This window comes from Parasteatoda tepidariorum, chromosome 1, assembly GCF_043381705.1.
Source record: "Parasteatoda tepidariorum isolate YZ-2023 chromosome 1, CAS_Ptep_4.0, whole genome shotgun sequence".
Taxonomy (NCBI): Eukaryota; Metazoa; Arthropoda; class Arachnida; order Araneae; family Theridiidae; genus Parasteatoda; species Parasteatoda tepidariorum.
Genome location: NC_092204.1, coordinates 61,598,260 through 61,616,785, shown reverse-complemented (window position 1 = coordinate 61,616,785; position 18,526 = coordinate 61,598,260). Strand labels below are relative to the sequence as shown.

General features: G+C 29.8%; 1 protein-coding gene across 2 annotated transcripts in view; it reads left to right on the top strand.

Moving 5' to 3' along the window:
- Positions 1-10,452, top strand: part of LOC107452659 (UTP--glucose-1-phosphate uridylyltransferase) — a 71,761-nt gene extending 61,309 nt beyond the window's left edge. For both annotated transcript variants that reach the window (XM_016069205.3, XM_016069206.3), the window contains exons 13-15: positions 4,860-5,026; positions 7,094-7,198; positions 10,098-10,452. In XM_016069205.3, the coding sequence (XP_015924691.1) occupies positions 4,860-5,026; positions 7,094-7,198; positions 10,098-10,205 (380 nt within the window). In that variant the 3' untranslated portion in view covers positions 10,206-10,452. The remainder of the gene's footprint in view (positions 1-4,859; positions 5,027-7,093; positions 7,199-10,097) is intronic.
- Positions 10,453-18,526: the final 8,074 nt, after the last annotated feature.

The window sequence follows — 18,526 nt, the reverse complement described above, 5'->3', positions numbered from 1 at the left end:
ATACTTCTTGAGTTATGAATAAAAGAGAATTTCATAATTTGAACGATATTTTTGTTTTTATTATTTTAATTAAGAATCAGAAATTCTAACCTATAGTTCAAACTGGATCGTTTTCAATACTAATTCAGGCGAATATCACAAATAAAGAGGGTCCCAAACTGATTGACACGGTCCCAAAGGTTATAGTTGAATCAAGAAAAAGAAAACGATGCCAGGGTCTAAACTTACCGAGGCTGAAAAAGTTCAAGTCAAAGAACGTAGACGGAAATACCTTAAGCGTTACGCACAAGTGGAAAAAAGAAAGAATTTTGCTCATGAACGAAAAAAAAAAAATTGACAGCAATTACTTTGCCAATTAGTAACCTGTGATGGATTTTCATCGATCACAATTTTTCTTTTTTGCCTCTGGGATGAATGCTTGAGCTTCTATAATTATTTTCTGTATCGATTTTTCATTTTATTTTATGATCCGCAATGAACTTCCGGCCCAATTCTGAGTATACGACTATCAAAGTTTAACTCCGTAGCTTTGTAATTTTGATCCCAACCCAGAAGACAAAGGAACTGCTAGAGGTTAAGCTATGGGGGGCAAACTTGCCTTTGTGGAGGACTTTTTGATAGAATTAACCCGCATTTGCGTTGCATGGAGAGGAAAGTCCACGAAACACGAAAATCTCCCATAGTTAGCCTGACTCCAAGGGCACTCTAACCCATGATTCGTCTACCACTGAAGATATTTTACGTCAGCACTGTGGTTGGTGTGACCCGGGTGCAGAATTCAAATCTACCATGGCTGGGATTTGGACCTGGGTCACCTTATTGGGAGGCAAGCGTTCTATACCTTGAGCCACCGCTACTCTCCCCTTATTTAATGTGAAAAGAATTGAATTTTACATAGGAGGGCAAGTGAGACACTATTCCCGATGCATTGTGTCAAGCCCTCTCCCAAAAAAAGTTTACGCATTAATAACTTTTGATCTAATTATATTTTATAACTGTATTTTCTCGTAGTGGTTCGATGGCTTAACCTGAAATATGCGAATCATTAGGAAGAAGATATTTTCCCAATTATATATAATCGATGTTGCAGAAGATATTTTAAGTTATTTAATCAGACATAAACACGTACTTTTCGATGATTTTGGTATTTTGACTATCAAAACATGAGGGATAGTCGCTAGCTGAAAATATTGTTCCAGCAGCTTAGGCAGGAAAACAGTAAAAAGTTTGGACCTCTCAATGTTAATTTCACTTTTTGAGTACTTCGGTGTCTCAAAGAAATTATAATATATTAAAAATTTTTTCTCCGAAAATTTTTCGTTCTGCTTTTTTTGCTAAATATTAATTGAAATGCCCTGAGAAAAAAATTCGTCAAAGTGATGAAATTACTGTCTTAACTTGCTTGAGGATACGAATTTCGTCAAAAATAATACTGCACATCGAGCAATACATTTTGAAACATAGCATAAATTAGGAGGAATATGAATAAACAGGCATAGCAAGGAATTTAGCAATAGAAATCTGTTCTCGAAGCTAGGATACTAACCCCTGTACTATCCTGCTATTCGACACTAGCGTTTTTAAAAATTGGATGATAAATGCATGCTTCAAAATGGCCTGAGTGCATTGAGATGACGTACGAGTTTGAGAGTTCGTGTTATTAAAAAATGAAGTGGTTTCCTGATGGATTAATTGTCAAAAATAACGATACTATTGAAAAATTGATGAGTCGTAAAAAATGTAAAGTTTTATTCCTGAGAGCGTTACTTTATATTAAGACTAAAATGAACACAATATTGGATGTGACAGCAATGATGGGGCCATATATTTTGATTGTCTTTTTTTTCTTCTTATCTTATAGTGCCAAGTCTTCCATTTTTGTTGGTAATAAAGTCATGCTTTATCGAATCGATCTATGTCTGTCTGCTTTCGATTTCCCCAATGGTTTCTCAAAAAATATATACTTTATTTTCTTTCTTTCTGATTAAGTGAAATGTTTACTTCATTCGATTGATTTTACCGAAAGAAAGAATTGCTATAAATGTCGATATTGTTCAATCATCACTTTTCATAACATATTAAAAACAAAATAAGACGGAAATATTTTATTAGTTATCCAGCTCCATTTTAAGCATTAAGGCCTTAACCATGCTAAATTATTTTTCATTAACGATGAATAGCTCAACTGTTACAAATTGATCCACAATGTTAGCGTTTTATTTGTGTATATTTATTCTTTTTTTGATAAAAAAATAATAGCTTAATATTATTTTAAATAGAAAAAAATATATTGTAAAATGTGTACAGAAAGGTTCAAATAAAAATTTGTTTTCTATTTCGAATGTCTTAACAAAAAGACAAACTTTGATGCAGTTTTTCTCAAGAACTAATGAATTGATTTCTAATTTTGTTTTTGCTTTAATTTTTCTTATTCAATTCAAATTTTGACGCGTTTTCTTTTTAATTTTCAATAGCTAAATTCGTTTTCCTTTAAATGCCGTTTGACGTTTTAGTTTCACGTGACATTTCTTTCAGGAATTTTAAGTTCAAAAGCGAAAATTTTCAAATTTATCATCATTTTAATATAGACTGGGTAAGAATATGAAATGCAGAACTCAGTTTATCGGCACCTTGTAACAAAAAGTAACATTATAACTAACTTATTTATTTTATCCCTTTTCTTTTGAGTAGGAACGCATTTTCAAGCATTTTATTTTTGCTCTAATTTTACTTTGTATGATTACTTTTATTGCTTTTTTTGACTCTAAGTACTCTTTATTTCAATTTAGTCAAGTAATCTTTAAAAATCGCTATTCGTGTGCATCTTAAACCACTTCTCAATAAGGAAGTCGGTATAATGGTTATTGTCCATGTACCTTCCTAAAAAAGCATTCGTAGCTTCTTTATATTGAGGCATCCATTAAAATATTAAATTTTTTTATTACATACTAGAGAGCTAAGCCCCCTGCTTGCTACCACTCTCCTCGATTATCGCTTTGCAGTAATTGTTGTTTCTTAGTATACAGTTACAGTTTTTTCTACGATTGTAGAAATAACTTGAAATGCATGTACTTTAAAAGAATATTCTGTTTTGCGTATGCTTATGTCCTCACTTCCCACTTCCAGCATTAATTTCTTTAAATAAATGTTAATTTTGAGTAACATTTGATTGGTAAAAAATATGAAAGATCTCATATTTCTCTTGCGATTCTATTAAGATCATATCTTTAATTCTACTTAGTAATAATTTTTTATAAAAATAAAATTTAAAATTAGAAGTTTCTTGTTATAACAAATCAGGTGAGTTCATTGCGCTATAATAATAAAACAACTCTTTTAGTTTTAAACTTTTAGTTTCAATCAAAATAATCCTCCCAATAAAACAATCAAAAACGTTGAAATAGCAATGTTTCTTTTTATTTTATTAATTTTGTGTTGATGACATTACCCACACATTTTCCCATAGCATAATGTGTTGTGGGAAAACTGGATCCTACCATGTAATTTTCCAACCTGTAAAAATATTCCGACAACAATGGCAAACTTCGTCACCATCATAAGATTTTTAAAAATAGTTAAAAACAAGATTAAGCTCTCAGACAAAATTAATTATAGTTATTCAAAATTAGTATATATTTCTCTTCTTATGAATGGTATTAATTAAATCATTCGGAAACAAATTCCAAACTTCAGGTCTTTGAACAATTTCAAAACTATTTTTGTAACTCTCAGTTAAAGCATTTCCATTGCAGAATTTAATTTTCTTCAAAAAATTTAGCAAAAAAAGTATCAGTAAAGATTAAAAAAGGGCACCAATGGCATGCAGAGAAGAGGCAACGGCCCCAAACACACAGTCAAACATGGCACCCAATTGACGACTAACTATATTGAATATTCAAATATTTTACTAAATTAGGAGTATAACCTTTTTTAGAAACTAAATGTTTTATTTTTCAAGTATTCGGTTTGATATATCTTATGAAGAATAAGTTATGATTTTTAAACAAATTTAATAATTATGTTTAAGTTAATATAACTTCAATTTTGTTTTACAATTACTAAAATTTAAGAATATTTTATTAGAAATAATAAGTTTTTGCAAAAGTATAAACTTTTATGGCATTCATGACTGCTAATAATGCAATCAATTTGTTTCTGAATTCCTAAATTGTATTTGCTTTACGACAAACTGAGTAATAAGTGGTAAAATATTTCGTTTGTCGATTGTCGATTTTAACTAGTTTCGTTTGTCGAAAAATTGTCGATTTTAACTTCATTAAATAAGGAAAAAAAAACATAAAGCAGTGTATTTTATTTAGAAAACAAAATCTTATGTTTTAAAAATTAATAAACGAATTTGGTTTGAATTAGTTTTTTATTCATATTAAATTTGTAAGTTATAGATATACGCCTCAATAAAATCAATAGAATGAGTTGTTTTACAAAATGACTATCGAACAATTAAACTCAAACAAAAAAACATTCTAACTGCCGCATTATGGGTGCGATTTCTACTATTGCATGATTTTAAAGCTACAACCGAAAGAGACATTATAAAGGACATAAAAACATTAAAAGGAAAATACATTGTCAAACATTGTCAAGAGTATTTCCATTTTCAATGAAAATAATAAATAAATACTCAAGGATCCGCAAACGAAAAAAATAGGTTTCAAATATTTCTAAATTTTCTTCATCTGATAATACATTTCCTCGTTTTATTATACCCTTCCAGCGATGTTTTAGTATCGATTCCCTGTGTGGGTGGGGTTTCTAAAATGATGGTTTTTCTTTTTATGTTTCAAATGAGATTGCATAGCTCCCTTGTTTAATGAAGATGTTTCTTTTGATGTTGACAGGCATAAATGTTCCAAGAAGCCGTTTTCTACCAGTGAAGAAGACATCGGATTTGTTGTTGGTAATGAGCAACTTGTATGACATGAAGAATGGAAATTTAACTATGAGCCACGAGAGGGCGTTTCCTACAACACCTTTGGTCAAATTAGGTGATCTTCATTTTATGAAGGTAAATAAATAAAAAAAAAACTGTATTTTAAATTGTGTTTATTGTTTAAATTATAACCATATTAATAAAGTTGTATTAAACGCAAGGCATGTAATATTTCTCCCAGTTTATTTCAAAAAGTATGTTTTAAATATACCTTAATACTGAAGATTGTGATAGGGTTAACGGCCCAAAAAATGACTAAACGAATTAAAAAAAAAATTAAAAGGTTCAAGAAGATAAAAATGTACAGTGCGAAACAAAGAAAAAAAAACACGGATTCTACCCTGAACAACTTTTTATTTCATGATTCGAACTTCATGTTCTAGGACTCAATTTCAATGGTTGGAAGGGGTGACATGAAATATGGTAATTAATTAGAGCAGTATTTTTAGAGCGGTATTTTAAGTTATAAAATCAGACCCCAAAATGTACTTTCTCTGAATAAACACACCTTTTTTTCAACAGATTCGGATTTCAGAACCCCAAAATAAATATAAGGAACAGCAGCAATCTGGGGAATATCGTCCAAATAATTTGATCCAAATGGTGCAGTGTTTCAAACAATTTGGTCAGAAGAGAGATCCAAAGTTTGGATCTCTTATTACTAATGTATTTTTTGCGTATTAGGAGAATTTTGCGTATTTCACCATATTAGGAGAATTTTTTATGTGAACTGAAAAATGTTTGCACAAAGTTATAAAATTCGTTTATCGAAAGATAATTCTATGCAAAAAAAAATTTAGTAAGTATTTATTATTTAAAAATAATCATTTACATCATTTTAAATTATGTAATTTTACCGGGAAAAAATGCAAATTTAAGTGAAATTTGTTGACTATTACCTGTGAAATCAAATTCTAAATTTACTTCTTTTTTAAAATTCGATTTCTTCAGAAACTATTCAAACTGTTTTTGTGTTTGATTTCGTAACTTAAAATATTGTATACACTAATTAATTAGCATATGAAAGGTCATCCCCTTGAACCTTTAAGATTGAGTCTTAGAGCGTGAAGATCCGATCATTAGATCAAAAGTTATTCAGGTAATTATTTTTTTTGGGCTCACTGTACAGTTTAATGTGTCTTGATTAGGATACCAAGTTTATTCTAAAAATTATGTATTCCAGATTTTATGCAGTTGGCTTTAGATTATTGTTAATAGTTGTTTTGTGTATGTTATTGTTTATAGTTGTTTTTAGTATCTTATGGTGAATATTTGTCTTTAGCTGGTTATTTTTAATATTTGAATTTTGTTGATATATGTTACGAATATTTGTCTTAAGAAGGTCATTGTGAATAATTGTCTTCAATTGGTTATAATTTTAATTCAGAAGAAATTTAAAAAAAATGATCATGGGGAAAAAATTAGGTAAACAAAATTTTATCCTCATCAAAGTTAAGCATTTCGCTCAGCTTTTGTTAAAACTGGAAAAAAAAACGCAGTTTTTCCCCAAATGGAGAAAAATTAATTGAACTATTTTTTAATTAATAAAAAACCTAACTAATAAGAATTTTGTGAATAACACCCCTTAAGTAAAAAAAAAATATTTTAACCATGCGTATGGGGGTTGAAAATGTAGGAGATTTTGCAACATTTTATCATTTGGTCATTAAATTGTTGTTCAAAACATCAAATATGTCTTACTCTTTGCATTAAATTACAAAGATTTATTATATACAATAAAATTATATATGCTCAAAAAATATTTCAAAAAATCATAACTTTACGAGTTTTTAAAACATTCTTAATTTTATATATGTGCTTAAAATTATTTTTTTTTACATATTTTTATATTGTCCCTGATTTTGTTTTAACGGCAAGGCGTACAGCAGTGTTTATTCATGAAACAATGTAATCCTTTTATGTCAAGAAAGGCTCTAAATTTTCATTCTTGAGTTATTAAGTTTTTCTTCGTAATTGTTTGCTTTTTATGTTGAAAAAAATACAATGAAGAAATATGAAGCAAAAATGTTAATATATTTTGTTGCATTTCTTCATGCTTTATAAGCAAAGAAAGTAAGTAGTAAGTTTTTTTGTTATAGTAATAATTCATAACCTAATGTGGTGTTTTTTTACTCCTATTAGGTGAGAGATTTCCTTTCGAGGTTTGCTACTATTCCTGACATGTTAGAATTAGATCACTTAACTGTATCGGGAGATGTTACTTTTGGCAGAGGAGTTTCAGTAAAAGTAAGTATTTTTAAAGAAACTGCGGAATTTTCAATCAATTTGAAATATTTTTTTTATATGAATTAAAACTGTTGCGCTAATACAGATTCATTTGATCATATATATCTTTTTTACCAATTGAAATTTTGAACATTTTACGACTAGCTAGAGTACTTAAATCTCTGTTGAAACTATGTGCTTGATGTGAATAAAAATTTCAATTTTTTCGTTACTTTAAAATGCAAAATAACACAGTCAAAAGAAATTTATCCCCAATCAAAATTTTGACTCTTTTTTCGATTTGTTAGGATGAACAGAAACCTAGTGCTGAAGGGCAATGCAAGCTTCAGACGCTTCTGACCACTGCAATAAGAATTTAAATAACGTATAGAATTCATTATCAAGGGAAACTTTAACCACTTTCCGACTAGCTAGAGCTTCCGAATCTGCATTGAAATTGTGTTTCGTCTATCAATGTAAATTATAATTGTTTTATTAATGGTCCAGCAGTGAACTGATCGTAAAGACACGGTGTCCAGTAGAGCACCGAAGTCGAGCATCTTTGGTTCCGGTCAGTGAGTGGGTGGGTGACCACTTTTATTAGCCTGTCTTAGGACCAAGGGTGTACGGTATCGGTCCTCATTGAACTGTTTTACTGTAGAGTGCTTGACTTTACATGCGGGTCGTCAGTCTACCGAAGCGGGGGAGTCATCCCCTCTGCATGTCTTCGGATTATCAGGGATGTTTCCCAGACAGTCGCCACTAGCTCATTGTGTTGTTCTAGTGTGGCGTAAATGAATTATTATTATTACTACTGTTACTAAATGGTACAAGTAATCACTAATCGGAATTTTGGCTAATTTCTGACTAGTTAGAGCCCACAAATCTCAACTGGAGCTGTGTGCTGGATTTTAATACAAGCTTGTAATTAATTATTAGTTGTGAAAAATTTATTGTTCATCAAGATTTCGATAACTTTTCGATTATCTCAAATCTCTACAGGAGATGTGTGTTTGATATCAAGACAAGTTATAATTGTTTTCTAAATGCCACAAGCATAATTTATTGTCAATCACAATTTCAAGAACTTTACGACATAAGTTAACACACACAAAAAAGGTGAAAATAGGACAAAAATATTAATCAAATATATTAAATATAAATAGAATAAGAGTTAGGAAATAATTGTGTTTTTGACAGTCCCAGAAATCAAAATAAGTTCATCCTGCAATAATACACTTCAATCACTACGGGAATTACTCCCACTTTTGAAATTAATGCACCGTACATTTGTCGTTTTAGGTATGGAAGAAATAAAATTTTTTTTTTCATCTTGAAAGCCGTAGTTTTCAGACTTCTTATTCTATTTATTGTTTTACTTCATTATTAAAATTAAATTCTTGAATATTAGAAGGAGCTTGAATAATTTATGATTTACATAAAACACCGTTTATCAGATTATAAAATGAATTAGAATTTCAGATGATACATATTAATTTTACATTGCATTGCAAGCACTATAAAAAATATCAAAGAATTTCGATTAAAAAATTATTTTTATCTCCTTCAATAAGGTATTTTAGTAAAATTGTCAGATGACTTGCAATAAGAAAATAAAGTTTTGACTGTCTTATGAATATTTGAATTTATAACGGCGTTTAAATTGAAAAAAGAAAAATATTTCATCGTGTTTGGTACTTTATCTTTGTACCTTCAGTAAAAAAAAAGTTTTTATTAGTTTGGTTACAGAAAAGTTAATTAAGCTGGGAGAAAAAGTATAGTTGGAGACGTTCTTCAGATTTACGATTCACTAAATTTTGATGTCAAATAAAGTGTTATTAAAGCAGATATAGTACAGACTGTTTGTAATGAAACTGACTCTACTCAGAGACATATGTAGTGCATTTTAATCAAGGGAATGGCTCAAAATTTGGCAAAGAGTCTAAGAACGATACGGGAGGGACCATAAATTTTTTTTAGGTTTTAGTGGTGAGAAATCTGGGACGACAGAGCCTCATTATGTCCTAGGCTTAATAAATCAAGGTTAAGAACTTATGATTTAAGTAAGAAGTTATCAAAATTGTTACCATTTCTCATTTTCTAATTTTTTCTCGGATTTATAAGAATCTTCTTTCCAATTTTTTTTATATTACATGCTTTTAAAGTTTTAAAGACATTTTCTCCATAATAAATAAATAAACAAATAAAAATTGCTAAGTAATTGATAGAAAAATGTCTGAGAAAAGCATGCAAGTCAATAGGCTTTTTTTCATATAAGACTACTTATAAGTAGGTTAATTTCAAAATATTTAGTAAGGGGTCCAAAACATTTGATGAGCCTAGAACCTATATTTTTTTGTCGATTCCCGGGTACTAGTGACTGAATTTACTCCGAAAAATATTGAAACGGTAAGCATGGTACGGAAACGGTAAATGGAACGGTAAAGGTAACGGTGAAACAGTAAACGGAAAGCATGGGAACTTACACTAGTTTGTCTGTTACAATGTTAAAAATTTCACTATATCATAACCCTTAAAACGGTGGCAACTTCTTTACACTAAAAGTGGCGTCACGAAACACTAAGCACTACTTTTGGTGTATAGTAGTTGACAGTTTTTTGTGTGGGTTTAGTAACACTAAAGTTTACGATTACAATAAGATATGATACACGCAATAGTCATACTCTGTTTCAAGTTAAGAAAAATACATTGTCCATATGGAGACAGCCTGCTTGCATTTAAGTGAACGCCAAATTTACAGAATACAGAAAGTAATACTGTAATTTTTAGTTTCTGTCTGAAAGCCTTAATCCCTTTTCTCCAGACACTGTATTATTAGCTTCTGTCTAAAACCCTTCATGTTTTTTTTCAGGGTACTGTTTTAGTTTCTGTCTAAAATCCTTAATGCTTTTTATTTCAGGGAACTGTAATTATTATTGCGAATCATGGTGACAGGATCGATATTCCAAACGGAGCTGTCTTAGAAAACAAAATTGTGTCTGGAAATCTGCGGATATTGGATCACTGATGTGATTTACCTTATTCGAAGTCCTTTTTGAAATATCATCCCGAAAGAATTATAATAATTGTGATCACTACCTCCACAAGATTTGTTATGTTCATACCGATTGATGGAACTTAAATTGTTACATTCTTGTTTCATAATCATTGCCATATTGTTCTAAGATTGTAACAAACTGAAAAAATGATTGAATTCTTCGTATGAATATATTTTTTTCTTTTAGAATTTGAAATAAAAATTAAATTGATTCTAATTGTTGTGTTTAAAATGGTTGATTTTAAAAATAATGTGAAAAGCCTTAGGATGCAGAAAGAAAATTGCATTAAGAATTTTATATAAAATTCTTATCCTTTTACAGTCCAAAATGAGAATTTTACTTTTTATCTTTGAAATGGTGGTATCCAGGTTGTCCAGCGTTTGACAATTGTTTTTAATTTTTTTTGAAAAAACTGATAAATAAAATTTGTTAAAATTTATTAAATCATTTTTAATCTAGGAGGATGGCATTAACCTCAACAGAGATCGTTTTTCCTGTAGGAAATTAAAATAGGTAGAGGTAATTAGAGAGTATAAAACACTTCGTCAAGAGTTCGTAAAGAATCCACATGATTTGGACAGATAGCTATTAATTATTACAAAAATGATAAATTCTTATCTGTAAGCTTTGGAAATTTTAAATAAGTTGGCGATGGGGAATTAGTAACGGGCATTTTTTGAAGCCAAAACACTATAGCAAATTTTTCAGTTATGTAGTTGTCTTGAATATTTATGTAATTATATTAGCAGTTTAAGAAAAACTATGCAATAGAAATTTAGAATTGTTCTGACGTAAGAAAAATAGATTAATTTTTTACCTATTGAGAACAGTATCGAGTAAAATATAAATTTAATTATTAACTGATTGGACGCATGTTAAGCTTATTTTGGCATGCTGGTATTTCTAAATGAGGAAAACATTAAAAATCTATAATTTTCCAAATACTACATATTTAAAATAATATGTTTACAATTGTAAATAGCAAAAGTACTTGAATAACAAGCTTCTAAATCCAGTCATGCAGAGGTTGATATTTGAATGCGACCTACTTTAATCTGTGAGATAAAAAGTACTCGAATTACTTTCTCTAGTAAGCGAGTGACAAATGAAAAATGGGGACTTCTTTTTGTGTTTTTGAATCTCTAGACTTAAGTAGTTTTTGCCTTAAAAACCTGCGCTTTCCTTCTTTTCTAGTTTTCTCATTAACTTGCCATTTTCTTTTTGCATCAGAAAGATGCGCTCTCTTTAATTCTTGAGGTAGGTATGCAGAGGAGGTAGGTACAGTTGAAATTTTGAAATATTTTTGATTGCATGCATGCTTTTGAACTAGGATTTCTATTCTAATGTATGTTTGAAATTGATATTTTTTTTGTATAGATTCATGAAAAATAAGAAAATAAATTCCTGCATCGTCATAATATTAAATGAATTTGTTTTTATAAATGTAGTCAAAATAAGATCTTTCGACAAATAAAATTAAACCTAAAGTTTGCTGCCATGTTTTAAGAATACTTTTATTGCACTTGCTAAATTATTTTGATTGTACTTCGAATCCAAAATATAGTATTGTCACAATAAACAATTTAATTTAGAGCAGAATTGCTAATAACTTGTCCCGTTTTAGTATTAAAGACCTTTTCAGCACTGTAAACGAAATCAGATTTAAGTCCTTTAAAGATTCTATTATTGATAACACTTGAAAACAAATATTTTGTTGCCTTTATACAAATACTTGATTTTGCTTAATTCGGGTGTGGGGGTTACAAATCTGAAATTATCTAGGATCCTAAAGCTACTCGGGTTCTTAAAAATAATATTTTTAGTATATTTTTGTCGAAATGTGCGAGTTTAAAAACGTTATCAGGAAGACACCTAAATGTTGCGATAAACTTTTAGAGCAGTTAGGACACATCATCAGAATAAAAATTGCATGGGGACCTATGCTCGGTAATACGTGGCTAAAGGCGTTTCCCGATTATGACTGTTCAGAAGTGCACAAAGAAACAGTTCATGATAATGAAGAACCCCTAACTGCCTATGACGGCATTTACGTGCATGAATTCCTATGCAATTTTATACCTGATGATGTACTCTTAACTCCCTTAGAAGTTTCTCGTAACATTTAAGTGACCCTCCTTTATATATATAGCACTTTTAAGCTTGCACATTTTGACAAAATATAGACTAAAAAAGTCATTGAAAAACAGTAACTTGGATAGAGAAATCTATTGCAGATTTGAAACCAGTCATACGAAAATATCTAAAATCTGTTAAAAAAATCTCATTCAACATAAAAAATATTTCCCTTGTGTAATCGTTGAGCCATTTACAGCATATCTTGCCAATGCAATCTCAGATACACTGAGTAAAGCAGACACGCTATAAAACTAAGCTTAAGGATATATCCCTTATTAAGAGTTAGACAATTCATCGATTGCTGCATATAAAATTTTTCAAGGATTCAATGATTGCTGCATATAACATTTAACTTCGATACCGCTAAAATTCTTTCCACCCTTGTGAAATTAGCTCATCTCAATTCTTTTGGAATCTTGTTAACACCGATTCCCTTGTTAGTGACATAAGTTCCTCGACACCCCTCCATTCCGTCTGGAAAATATCATGCATCTATTTGCTACCCTCATATACCGAGATTTTTACTCGATTTGTGCATTATTATAATTTTTAATTTTTTGTTCGCAAAGTTGCATTTCTGTTCTCAAATCTGTTTCGATTCTATCATCCTAAAGCCTTGGATACGTGAATAAAGTAGTGACACGCCGCCATCTTGGTGATTGCAACTCTCTTTTGAGCTCAACTCTCAATGTAGATATGCGGAGTTTCTATTCTTAAGCGCCACATTTAATAGATTATTATTTTCATATTCTTAAAGATAACTTAAATCTTTACTATTTATTCTTTTTATTCTATTTTTCTCTCTGAAATTATATGTTTTATTTTTATTCTATTCTGTGAAAATAATACTTTATCAATAAGTAAAATCTTTCTCATTTGGTCTTTCATAATCTATTCCGATAATACCGATATTTAATTTATATTCATTCACTATGATTGAGATAAATTATATTTGAGTATTTTTAATATTGTATGGTAAATATTTTATTTCAATAAATATTTTATACTTAAAGAAAAAACATTTTAATTTTATCAATTGGATGAAGTAAAACGATTTAACTGCGAGTTATATAAAATGAAAAAATAAATACATATTTTACTGAATTAGTACAAAGGTATTTAAATTGCATTTAATGTGATTCTTTAACAATTTTACATTTTATTACTGAGTAATAATGTTAATAATATCTTTAAGGAGGAAAATATTTGCCATGATTGTTAGTTTATTGAAATGGGCACATTATTCTTTCATTAAATAAAACAAAACAATTCAAATTTTCAATGTAATTTTTTTTCTGAAACTAGGAAGGTTCCCTTATTTCCTCCCTTAACATACATTTTTAGAATCATAGTTTAAAAGAAGTAAAAAGTTATGCATACATGAGCTAACGTATAAATATTTAATGTAAACAAAACGCTGTTAAAATTTGCCGAATCATTATTGAGAAAGGAGGAAGGAAATTCATCAACACCTGTCTGATTTTTTTTTGAAATTCGAAAGTGTTTCTAATTATTATTTTTAAACTACTTTCCTCCGGCTATCAGAAAGGTTTTGAAGTTTACTGTCTCCCCTGCCTCAGTAGTGATTAATCTCGATATGATAGTGCTTTTTTTTCTAGCTTAATTATTAATTTGCGTATGGAGAATGTAACGCAAATAAATTGCGTTTATACTACACATATGCAATAGATATTCCTTTCTTTGACTGTGATTTTAAAAATACACATCAAGGAAAGTACGGAACATTCTATACAATTTAATCTAATCCTTTTTGAAATAACGTTAATAGTTCGAATGTAGACAACAGAATTATTAGAACACTATTTTTCAAACACAATATTTGTTTCCAACGAAATTAAAATAGCAATTTTAACAATTTCGTTATAAAACACACCATAAGCTGACTATAAAAATGTTTACTATCTTAATGTTGCTCACATTTTCAGAGAGAGGAAATTGCTTAAATAAAATTTTACATCGAAGTAAGTGCCACTGAAAACCTTTGTAAATTGTTTCGTTTTACGAGGGCTTATAAAGTAATTGCCGTAGCCGTTTAAATTTAATCTTTGTCAGGAAATTCTAACATCGAAATAAATTTTCATCATTAAAATTACCTATTGCAAGAATTTTAGTTATTTTTTCTACTCATTGAATATATTGAATTCTATTTAGTATTTATTTTTATGCAGACGATCGAGAATCCGTTAGATACAAAAATAACGTACTGTCTCAAAACTACTTTTTTGCTCCAGCTGTTTCAGACGACTATATTTAAATTACGAAATATGGTATCGAGTCAAATATTTAGTTTACCAAATATCGGTTTTCAATTACGAGCATTCAAATAATTTTTATTTTTAGCAGCAGAAATTGAAAATGCTATTTAAAAATTGGAGAAGCAGAAATTGAAAAAAAATGACTTCAGTCATTTTTTTTTCTCCTTAAAATACATTTTTAGTTTGATCTCTTTATTATTATATTTTATTCTAAATGAATATTGAAATAATAAAGTACAATAACAGTTACTTTGTTGCGAAATGTTGTGTTTTTGAAGCGTTGATCCTTTGTTATTGAAAAGTTTGGTTTCTTTTTTAATGTTAGTTTTTTTAAAATTTCGATTGTTAAATTTTGTAATTCACATATAATTGTCAATTTTAATGTGTGAAATGGTTATTATTTTTAATTGCAGAACATTCAATTTAGTCGAATTGAAATAATTTTGCTAATATAGAAATCATTGAGAGGCATATCGTATTTTATGTTCATTTCTTTTCATATTAATTATTTTTATTTTAATATCTAGTCACGTGTTTAGAACTCATAGCTACAACATCATAATCTAAAGACATAGTTAAGCAAGAAATACATTTTTGATTAATGTTAACGCATATTTTACTATATATTTAGCAACGGCCATTCATATAATGTATTTTAAAAATCTTTGTCGAAAAAAAAAAAAAAGGTTGACATCAGGGGTCTCATATTACTAAAATTTAATATCGAAGCAAGGGGAAAAAAGGGGAGGACCTTTGCAAAATTTCGAATCATGAAACCTATCGAAGAGAGCAGGATCCTTGATATCAAAACCAGTTTGATTATCAGAAAAAGTTTAAAAGATTTCTTGATAAATAACTTTTAACCTCCTTTCAGTTTTTTAGACAATCAATCAAGTTTTAACATTTTCAGTCCCGCTTTCCTCAAGTGGGATTCGTTATTGAATCGAGATTTGAACTATGTATTTTACACATATTTGCTTCTCGCATCAAAACCGATTTTACTAGATTTTTTTTTTCTCCATCTTTACTTATTTTTCTGATTCACTATCGGATAGTTTTGCTTTTCACATTTATTTTTCACTTTTCGTAGGCAAATTTACGGTTTGTGTTTTAAATAACTTCTGTTTTCCTCATTTATGTCTGGCAAGTCTTAAGAATAGGCGCCTATTTTTGAGCTCTTGAAACACGTAATTTTCAGTACCAGTTTCATATTTTTTAAGACTAATAAAGTTTCTTATCAAGTATATATTTCTGCTTCAGTCTCTCGTGATTATTTATTTAATATCTTATTTAGAGTTTGCTACTCAAACATATTTTTTTTTTGTTGTATGCCTGTTTAGGCAGTGGGGGTGCGGTTGTTCCTGTTTTTCAGTGGCGCAATCTATGGCCAGCAATTCAACTTCTGCCACTCCATTCACACAACCACAACCCGTTTATAGGGCGGGTCACATTCACACACGAAGGAGAAAGGACATAGAGCACACAGGGAGAGAAAGAAACATCCATGCCTTGCCCGGGATTCGAACCCAGGACCTTTCTCATGCAAGGACAGTTCCCTGCCCCCTACACAGGCCGATCGGCACTTAAAACATATAGTAATAACATTTGAGCCCGTGAAAATGTGATAGTTAGATCAGAGGTTATTTAACGTAATTCGTTCTTTTGCATTGCACAATATCGATAGTTTAGCTTGTGTGACAAAATCAAAAATCCAATTAATAAAATTGCAGTTGTAGCGTGGAATTTGCGGCTCAAAATTTTGATTCCGTCTTCAAAAATGTATGTTCGTTTATTAATGTAACATTTCTACCATTATGATCTACCCGAGTGGTCATAATGGACACAAATGGTAGTGGACACAATTGACCTAACATAATGATTTTATTTAGGGTTTACCACCCGAACAATTAGGATTATATTTTAGCGCGTGAAAATGCGATTGTTAAATCAAAAGTTATTCAGTATAATTTGATCTTTTTTTTTGTTACTTGCGCACCGTCTGTGTTTGTAGATAATTGTAAACTTGATGAATTAGAAAAATCAAAGTGAATAAGTAAACAGAGAAAGAAAGAAAAGTACACATTTCATGGTTAAAAATGATCTTTTAAATCATAATACTTTTTTTTATCGTTAGTTGCTACGAGTATTACATTTTGTATCATTAAATGTATTCAAATATCTGAATACAGTTGATAATAAAAATGTAAGAATATTTGCAGTTGTTGATTCTTTATTTTATATTCTGCTGACAATCTAGACATTTTCAAAAACACCTACTAGGAAATTTTGCTATAGAATTGCTAATACGAGAAAAATAAACAAAATGGAACTAACTTTTGTAATTAGTGAGAAATTCCGTAATTAGTTTCAAAAAGGATTTAATTGGAGCGTAAATTAAGTGCTTGAATAACTTCCAGACATGACATGGGTTATAAATACTCCGGACCAGATGGTATCAAAATATTTGAACGATCAGCATAAACAAATATTTATTATTCAGAAATATATTCACATTATTTGTATTTGCTAATACTTATTGAAGCGCAAATAAATCTTTCTTCTGAAAAATATTGACAGAAATCATTGAGAATGCATTCAGATATAAAACTTTCTTTGATGTCTGGAGCTAATGTAATATTGTTGCCTTTGTAAAAGGAAACAAACCATTTTCCTTAAAGTGATTGATTAACTTATATTTGCTTTTTTCATATTTTACTTACGTTTATAAATATCGTTTTATTAAAAGAATTTTGCTGTTTTGTAAAATTTGGAAATTATGTATTTTTCGATAACATTTGAATTAAAAATTTATTGTATAGTTTCTTTGAGTAAAATAATTCCAGCATTAAATTTTTTTCAGATTCTCCTTTTATTGCTTTATTGAATGATGTTCTTTATGCAAGGAAATTATTTTATGTTTTGTTTGCAAGTAGACGAGATGTATCTTACATTCATGATAAAGAATACACACATTAAAATTATAGATTCTTTTAAACTTTAAAATGATTTACTACAATGATAAATAATTAAAAAAAGGAGCTTTATCAGAAACCTGATTTTAACGAAAATATTATTTGGTAATGACACGAAAAAGAATCAGTGTTGTTTTGAAACGTATTAGCCAGATGTCTGATGTAAGTGCAGCTGAGCCGTCTGATTTTGTGTCGTAACTGGAAACTTAGGAAAATCAATGAGAACGAAAAATATAAGTTCAGAAAGTCTATACCGGACAAATTTTCGATGAGCAGCTCACTTCCTGCCCTCTCCGACAACACAAAAAAATAATGTTAAAAAGACATGTCTCACTAAAATAAATAAATGTATCCACCATATTTATCTCAACAGCCGACCGACCTGCGTAGGGGTTAGAGAACTGCCCTTCCATCAGAAAGGTTCTGGGTTCGAATCCCGGGCAAGGCATGAATGTTCTTTCCCTCTCTGTTCTATCTGTCCTTACTGTGGGAGCAACGTTGACCCATCTAATATGGTGCCCCTGAAAGAGTGGCCAAAAAATTTGCTCTTCAGGTGCCTGTATGACCTAGGTCATTATCCAGGTGGTCATTGGAAAAATAATATTTATCTCAACATCAAAATTGATTGCCAACTACTTTACGCCCAAATGTTTTACTATAGCTTGTAGTTTGTTTTATAGAAGCAGTGCATGATTAAAGACGTGCTTCTCTAAGTAGCTTAGGATCTCCGCTTTCTAGATATCACAATAAATTCATTTTGAACTGACCGTGAAGAGATGAAAAGAAAACGGTTTTATATACCTCTTAAAAGTTTGCAGATTAGATAAAAAAGACATTAACAATACAAACACCCAATAATTGACGTAACACCACTTGAAAGAATAGTTCTGACCGCTCTCTGCTATT